This window comes from Staurois parvus, unplaced genomic scaffold (assembly GCF_062004578.1).
Source record: "Staurois parvus isolate SC_StPar_1 unplaced genomic scaffold, SC_StPar_1.0 ptg000361l, whole genome shotgun sequence".
NCBI classification, from domain to species: domain Eukaryota; kingdom Metazoa; phylum Chordata; class Amphibia; order Anura; family Ranidae; genus Staurois; species Staurois parvus.
Window position 1 is genome coordinate 13,408,644 of NW_028318157.1, and position 8,913 is coordinate 13,417,556.

General features: G+C 39.2%; 1 protein-coding gene across 3 annotated transcripts; it reads left to right on the forward strand.

Annotated features, from left to right (window-relative positions):
• The first annotated feature begins 2,488 nt into the window (after positions 1–2,488).
• On the forward strand, positions 2,489–8,653 carry SLITRK4 (SLIT and NTRK like family member 4). 3 transcript variants are annotated; one of them, XR_016313871.1, is made up of 2 exons: positions 2,489–2,860; positions 3,293–3,768. XR_016313871.1 is itself a non-coding variant. In XM_089684962.1 (2 exons), exon 2 carries the CDS (start codon positions 5,067–5,069, stop codon positions 7,620–7,622), a length of 2,556 nt encoding a protein of 851 aa, XP_089541088.1. In that variant the 5' UTR covers positions 2,763–2,860; the 3' UTR covers positions 7,623–8,653. The 3 variants fall into 3 exon arrangements, 2 of the variants coding, with proteins under 2 accessions (XP_089541088.1, XP_089541087.1); XM_089684962.1 differs by lacking the exon at positions 3,293–3,768 and adding an exon at positions 5,067–8,653 and having other exon boundaries at positions 2,763–2,860; XM_089684961.1 differs by lacking the exons at positions 2,489–2,860; positions 3,293–3,768 and adding exons at positions 3,866–4,007; positions 5,067–8,653.
• Positions 8,654–8,913: the final 260 nt, after the last annotated feature.

The window sequence follows — 8,913 nt, forward strand, 5'->3', positions numbered from 1 at the left end:
ATGTGTACATGGACACATAAAAAAACAGAGAGAGATCAGGGGCGGCTGAAAAAAAACGCAGAAAAGCTCCTGAACGTGAGTTTATCAGCTGTAGTGTACATAAGCCCTTAAAAACAACAGACTTTCTAGCTACATCCCCAGCCATGTAAGAATTTGTAAGTTGCAATATAAATGCTTGCTTTTTGGATTTAACACGGTTTGAAATGTGGTTGCTATGGGTTACGGCACTTTGTACCCCCTGTTTAGTGCAGGCTTTACATCCAATACAGTTAGACTAAAGAGTGGTCATACCAAATAAATGTTAGTTTTTAGAACTATGACCCTAATTGTCAAGAGGCTCCTCATATGATCACATAAAAAGGTACATTTCAACAATGTAGGCTGCAGAGGGAGCCAGTATAAAACAGAATGTGCTTTCAGGGATAAAAAGAAAGCTGTGACAACAATTAGCATGAACTAAGAGCGGCTGGCTGGGTCATTCCTATGTATAGCAGTCTGATTTGCACTTATGTAGGAGGGAGTCTTTGCAGTTACATGTCATCTGCATGTTGATTAGAACATAGTAAAGTCCTGCTTCAGAGATGTGCTGTCTCACATAGGCATCCCTCAGTATTTTGCACACAGACAAGATCACAATACATCTGCAGTGAAGTTAACCCTTCCCCCACTATACAATAGACTGGGTCACCCTGCTCCCTGCTCTGCAGAAATGTATGACAGCAAAAGACAGAAGTAGATTTTATCCTCGGCTAAATCCTTACTCTTTCACATTCCTCTCCTTCCTTATTCCCTTGCTTGACGGTCTTAACACTTCAACCTTCCTAAGCCTTTTAACCTATTACCTCTGCGGCACTCTTTTTTAATTAAGCCCTTGATTTCTGCAGGTTAAATCCTTTTCTTTCCCCTCCTTAACTATTCTCTGCTTTAACCATCTAAAAACATCTTCCAAAAATAAGCTCCTGCTTCGTGCCTTCTATCCTCTCATTTTAATCACTCGATTCTCTCCCCCATAATTCACCTTTATCGCCACTTAACCCTTTTGCCACCTGCCATCCTGACAGTCGGCCTTTCCTTCTTCTGCTCCCCCCTGTGATCACTTCATCAGCCGGAAAATGAGCTTCACTTCTTCTGTCTGAAATCAAGGTTATTTCACCGAAAATCACTGTGTAAACTGCAAAAATGCATAGCAACCAATCATCAATTGTCTTTCATTGTTCTGACTGCTGCAAACTACAAAAAAGGTGAAGTCTGATTGGCTGATAGTGTGTGTTGCTGCACTTTATTCCATCGCCTATTTAATAAGCCCATCTATTTGTGAGTGAGAATAAATGTCTTTAATCCCACTAGGCAGTACATAATAGATTCAAATTATGCCAGCACTGTTTTACAATAAGCTAAATTTCACCAAAGCTTATCATTTTTTTTTATTCTTTACAACAAAAGAGCAAAGGATGAGCTATCATGAAGCAAAAGTGAATAAAAACCCACAATTAAAAGATTTTCCATAATACCCACTGATCTGATTAAAGACATAGCGAATTAATAGACTTAATTCTTAAAGCCGCGCTAAGAGCAATGGTGACCTGCAATGCCTAGTAACCCATAGCAACCAGAGTTCCCCATCAGCTTCCAGCTAGTGAAATGCTTGGCCATTGGTTGCTCTGGGTTCTAGCACTTCACAAACAGTAGTATTACCTAAGTCCTACCTCCTCACTGATGAAAGCAGTATTGATCATAAAACAGCAGATATTCTTTTGCAGAAAAAAAAAAGCAAAATTAACTAAAAAAGAATCCAAAATAAATGAATATTGCTGTGTTATGAAATCACAGAACATTGTTTCCCTACATACGTATAAAGAATACTAAACTACATTGAAAACAAAACAAGCAAATGATGCTATACAGGAAGCGAATTTTCAATAATGTGCTTTCCTAATCATCTGCCTACTTGAGGAACAGGATGTAGCACAGAAGTAATCGGTTTATCCATAAAAATGAAAGATTTGTGCACCAATTTCATGTTGCCTGTACTCACAGCGGTGGCACAGTTTTAGCATGCAGAGTGAAAGAAGCTTGTTGCAGAGCTGGCAGACCACCATCTAAATATTGCATCAATTCCTTTACATTAACAGGCATACCAAGAGCACCAGTGCTAAGGTGCCATTTTTTTTGTCTTTTGCTTGGATCAGATCACCTATTATAAAGCATGTGCCATGGTGGATGAAACAAAATAGCAGTCATCATTATATACCTTTGGTGTAAGCGTGAAGCACCCACACATCACAGTGCTGGAAAAAAAAAAAGATACCCAAAGTACATCTAGCCACCCCTTCTTTACCCTTAGTTTGCTAGAGCTAATGCAATCCCCCAACACCTCCTTGGCCAAGCACAGTAGGGGTAGTCCTAGTCAACCTCTAATTTTTGATCCCAATAAACTCAACAGCAGCATGACATCAATAATGATTGATCAGAGCACTCTATCTTGATCTAGTGGATCTGTGTAGATGGGAATTGCAGCTCTTCTTTGGCAATCCTGCTCTTAAAAACTCACCCTTCCACTGGAATCCCAAATTAAGTGCAGTAGCTGTATGTGTGCCTGTGTTTATTTATTGAAAGACATCCACTGATACATGTTGAGGTTGTGTTGCTGTGTGTATGTGTGTGTGTGTATACTGTGTGCGAGAGAGAAAGGGAGAGAGAGAGAGAGAGAGAGAAGAGAGGGGGGAGAGAGGGAGAAGGAAAGGATGGGGGGGTAGAGAAGCAGAGAGAGCGTGAGGAACAGAGCAAAGTCCAGATCTCTTGGAGACAATCAGAAAATGCAGAACATTTCCATTTCTTTACATGCATCCAGATTTTAAAGGTAAGCCATCAGACCAAAAAAGGGGGGGGGGGGCATCTATTATTTTCCTTGCTATGCTGATTTAATAGAATGACAAAGCTTGACATCTTACAGTTATACCCCATCATCATTAAAGCTTGAGACATCCATCGATGCAAGTCAGGTTTTCCCCAGCCAGGCAAAATCTTGCATTTTTATGTGATTTTGTCTTGCACGCTTGCCAATGAATGATTTCCTTATCTGCCTTTGCTGAACTGATGCAGATTAAAAAAAAAATGATCATACATTGTTAAAAGAATAAAACTGAAAGATCCTTTGGAAAACCTGATAGCATCAAAATGACTTTGCTTTTGTTTAAGCTAGCAGTATATTTTTAGAAAAATGTTAAAAATAGTTAGGTGCTGTTTTTTTTTAAATTCTGTGCTCAGTTGTGTGTGATTGTTGTGTTTCTAGGTCCATGGCTTGAAAATGGCATTGGTAGTCTGTATCTAGAAGCTGAAGGGTTACTTCATGGATTCTCTTTGTGACTGATCGGTGGAAAAGGGATCTGTCCTCCATCGGCAGCAAATGATCTCCCACTCCCTCCCCCCTCCTGTAACCACCAGACACATCCAGCAGCTATCTGACTAAAAAGAGCCTCTTCCTAAGCCTGACATTCGCCACCAGCAAACATTATCCCATGGAAACACAGCTGACTAGGAGGCGAGAGCTTTATCCATACTGGGAGTCTGTTTGATGCAGCTTATAAGACCCTCTCCAGTAATTCCCTGCCCTCCGATCACACTGTGGACTCCCTCTTGCAGCCCAGACACAGGAGCGACACAGCAAGTTGGACCTGCCCCAGAGCCTCGCTTTCTCTAGCATCATCTGGCTCTGTGGGTGCCACTTCATTTATTCACTGCTACCTGTTCCTAATTAAGGATCTGCAGAGACTAAGAGGGAATAGCTTCCTTTTTGCTGGCTTGTATTACATTGGCAGAGAAAGAACCTCTAGCATGAATGATCTGTGCCAGGGGATCCCTACTTCTTAGCCCAGGTTCATCTTCTGGAGGAGATATCTGATTGAGGACAAGAACACCCAGCAGGAGCAGAGACCATGCTGCGGCAAAGCATTGCAGTACTAATCAGTACTATCACAAACCTCAGGCATTTGCCACTGATATCATAGGTACTGCTGTCTAACATTGACCTGTGTTGTTCTAATCATCCTCTCGTTCTTTCTTTCTTTCTCTCTTTCTTTCTTTCTGTCTGTGCATGTAATCCCTTTCTACCTCTCTCATCTGTACTGGTGTGTGGGGACAGCATGGGGCTCTATGTGGCAGTGTGGCGGAGTGCTGGTTTGCTGGAGGGAGCGGTGACATTTAGCAGGTTGCTCTGGTGAAAAGTGCTAGGCAGTTGAAATGCACATATGTAGATTTTTTTAGATTAGTCTTGAAAGTTTATCCAGGTGATGCAGGTGAAATATATGTATGAGCTGCACCATGCGCCACTAGCCTTTTTTTTTTAATCACGTAAGCAACATTTACTTTTATGAACAGTGAAAGCAAAAAAACATTTACAATTGGTACTTTGCTCATTTCTGTACGTATTATAAATACACAGTTGTGTGTACACCAGTATGCACACAGACCCATTTCATATATGATGCTTTGCAAAATTTCATATGGTGGATTTTGTACTTAAAGACATATATGTATTGTATTAAAACACATTGCAAACACACATTTAGGTTATATATGTGCAATTATGTATATTATTTGGTTAATAGACATACATCAATGATCTCATTTACGATACACTTAGGAATGTATGATGCTTTGCAGAACACGGTTGATATAAAGATTATGTTGCATTGACCATAAGATTTTTCATACCTGGATGCAGATTACCGTTACACTCTCATAAACCTTTATCTGTCCCTAGTGCAAGTTATGTGGCCAAGTGGAAGTGGAATGAGACAGTGCTTAGAAAATCATTCATGGTTAATGTATTCTAAAGTTGTATGAGACTAAAATACAGTATATAGCCTTAATCATGTCTTAAAAGGAAGTTTGCATATGTGGAAGTATCTTAAGTAGACAGCTAGTATCGTTTTGCATAAGCAGTCACACACACACCCTCATATGCAAACATGAATACAGGCAATGGGTCCCATATTCGTGCTGTGCATGCCTTATGACATGTAATAAGTCAGTGATATTAAGACCATTTCTTTCTGTTTGCTCAGATGAAGTACATCAGCAGCCTGAGATCTTTTTGTCACTGCCTGAAGATGTTTGTGTGGCTTTTCCTGTTCCTCTCCACCCCAATCTCCTCCACCAACCCGGACTCAGAACTCACCCTGGAGATCTGCAGTGTCTGCTCGTGCCTGTCAGTAGAAAATGTGCTGTATGTCAACTGTGAAAAGGTGGCAGTGTACCGACCAAACCAGCTGAAACCCCCTCAGTCCAATTTCTACCACCTGAACTTTCAGAACAATCTTTTGATTATTTTGTACCCTAACACGTTCCTTAATTTCACCCATGCCGTGTCCCTGCAGCTGGGCAACAACAAGCTGCAGAATATAGAGGGAGGAGCTTTCCAGGGGCTTAGTGCATTAAAACAGTTGCATTTGAACAACAATGAATTAAAAGTCCTGAGGGCTGACACATTCCTGGGCATAGAGAACTTGGAGTATCTCCAGGCTGACTACAATTTAATCAAGTATATTGAGCGGGGAGCCTTCAATAAACTACACAAGTTGAAAGTTCTCATTTTAAATGACAATCTGATTTCTGCTTTACCTGACAATATATTTAGGTTTGCTTCCTTGACTCATTTGGACATTAGAGGAAACAGAATACAGAAGATGCCCTATATAGGTGTTTTGGAGCATATTGGGAGGGTGGTGGAGCTGCAGCTGGAAGATAATCCTTGGAATTGTACGTGTGATTTGCTGCCATTGAAAGCTTGGTTGGAGAACATGCCATATAATATCTACATTGGAGAGGCTATTTGTGAAACACCAAGTGACTTGTATGGAAGGTTATTAAAAGAGACAAATAAACAAGAATTATGCTCCATGGGAACTGGCAGTGATTTTGATGTAAGGATATTGCCTCCATCCATGGAGACAACATTCACCACGCCTGGGGGGCACACTGGTCAAACCTCACAGAATCGATTAGCCACTAAGCCCCCTAAAACTACCAATCCTTCCAAGAATTCTGGAATAGTGTCTGGAAAATCTGTTTCTAATCACAATCTCAGCCAGATAGTGTCATTTCAAACAAGGGTACCTCCTCTCACTCCTTGCCCATCGCCTTGTGTTTGTAAAACACATCCCTCTGATTTAGGATTGAGTGTTAATTGTCAGGAAAGAAATTTAGAGTCAATGGCTGAACTAGTACCTAAGCCTATAAATGCCAAGAAACTGCATGTGAATGGGAATTATATCAAACAGGTGGAACAGGCAGACTTTGCTGAGTTTGAAGGTCTAGATCTGCTTCATTTAGGAAGCAATCAACTGACTACGATTCAAGGAAATGTATTTTGCAACCTTACAAACCTAAGGAGGCTTTATCTTAATGGGAACCAAATTGAACGTTTGAGTCCTGAAATATTTAATGGTTTGCACAATCTCCAGTACCTTTATCTGGAATACAATGTGATAAGGGAAATATTGGGGGGAACCTTTGAATCAATGCCAAACCTTCAGCTGCTTTATTTAAATAACAATCTCTTGAGAAGTTTGCCAGCTTATATATTTTCAGGAGTGCCCCTGGCTAGACTCAATATCAGGAATAACCATTTCATGTACCTGCCTGTAAGTGGCGTTCTTGACCAGCTGAAATCTCTAACACAGATTGATCTGGAAGGAAACCCATGGGACTGTACGTGTGATTTGGTAGCTCTGAAGCTCTGGCTGGAGAAGCTAAGCGAAGGCATTGTTATGAAAGAGGTCAAATGCGAGACACCTGTGCAGTTTGCAAACATTGAGCTGCGATCTCTAAAAAATGAGGTTTTGTGCCCCAAGTTGGTAAACAAGCCATCCACACAGTATACCAGTCCCATCCCTGCTATCACGTTCACAACCCCTTTAGGTCCTATGAAAAGTCCACCAGGTGGACCTGTACCTTTGTCAATCTTAATACTTAGTATTTTAGTCGTGCTCATATTAACAGTTTTTGTTGCATTCTGCCTTCTTGTTTTTGTTCTGAGACGAAATAAAAAACCTACAGTAAAGCATGAAGGCATTGGAAACCAGGAGTGCAGTTCTATGCAGCTCCAGCTAAGGAAGCATGACCAGAAAGCCCTTAAGATGGATGGTATCTCTGCAGAAACATTTTTTCCACAAACAATAGAACAAATGAGCAAGAGTCATACATGTGGCATGAAGGACACCGAAATGGGATATCCATTTACTGATCACCATGGACAGAAGGTGGTCCTCAGGAGTTTGACTGACAAAGATAAGGATTTATCACATGGGGATTCTAGAAAAAGACTTAGCACAATTGATGAACTGGATGAATTTTTTCCAGGAAGAGACTCCAATTTATTTATCCAGAATTTTTTAGAAAGTAAAAAAGAATATAATAGCATAGGAGTCAGTGGTTTTGAAATACACTATCCAGAAAAGCTACAAGATAAGAAATGCAAGAAGTCTTTAATAGGTGGGAACCACAGTAAAATTGTAGTAGAACAGAGAAAGAGTGAATACTTTGAACTCAAAGCCAAACTTCAAGGCACACCTGATTATTTACAAGTCCTTGAAGAACAAACAGCACTGAGCAAAATGTAGGTCTTGCAGAGTCAGCCCTAGTAGAGACAGTAATTCAATGATGAAAAGTGCCTTGGTAGACTTTAAACTTCCAAATATTATCTATATAGGCATAGATGCAGGTGATTTCAGGAGTGTCCAGTTGATTATGGTTGAAGGAATTTCTTTGTAGGTTCTCATTTTTCAGATTATCTCATATCTGGACCTCTAGGATTGCACCAGACACTATTGCCAAAGGGATACTTTATATTATCACAAACAAAATTAACCTCATCCACAGAGGCATCTACTGTATATTTTGTACCCAAATGCAAAACTTCTGTCTCCCTGTGATTGGTTAATGCAACGATAAAGAAAAAAAAACTGTAACCAGAGAAGGCTATCTCCATTTTTAACGTCTACTTACAAATGGATAAAGCTGGTGAAAATGTTCTTTTACTGTCCGAGTCTAAACAATGTGTTAAGATTAATATTAGACAAGTCAAAAGCATGCAAAGGAAGGTCAGTTTCTTAAAAAGAGGAATACCTTTAAGTAGAAAAAAGAGGAAAATCACAGTAAAATGTGCAAGTGCATAAATCCATGCTTTACAATTCTACGAAAATAAATTCAGTCACTTGAACCATTCTTGTCTACACCTTAAAAATGGATATATATATCACATTTATTTAACAAAATATTTTTTTCTGCAAAATGTGAATTGATTTAAGATTATCTATAAAAAAAGAAGAAACAATATTGTTATTTGCAATCAGATGGGTTGCATTGATTTTCTTGATATGCTTGCTATGTGAGCGGGGGTTAAAATATTTTTTTAAAATAGAAAAAATTCATATCCATGAAATAATTTGTATACTAAATAGAAAATATATGTACTCCTTAATATGTATTTAAATGCCTGACTTGTTTCTGTGATCACAATGCATTAATCTATTAAAAAAAAAACAAAAATACAAAAAACTAAACATTGAGATACCAAACTGCTACAGGAAATGATTGATGTGTAAACTTGATATAATGTGATCAGGTACAAAATAAAGGTTGTCCACATACACGTTTGTGCATTCTAGAGTTCTATTATGTCATCATTTTTTTTTCAAATTTTTAGTTAGTTTGCCATAGCACTATGGCTGGCCTAATTCATATTGCTTTCATTTTTAACCCTATGAACATGGACACAAAAAGATTAATTGGATTCACAGTATACTGTAGATTACACAAAACAATATGAAATAGTTTATTTTTGTTGATGACCAGCTGACAGATTGTGGTGTGACCCTTTAAAACATAAATTGTTAGTTTGCATGTCGTTTG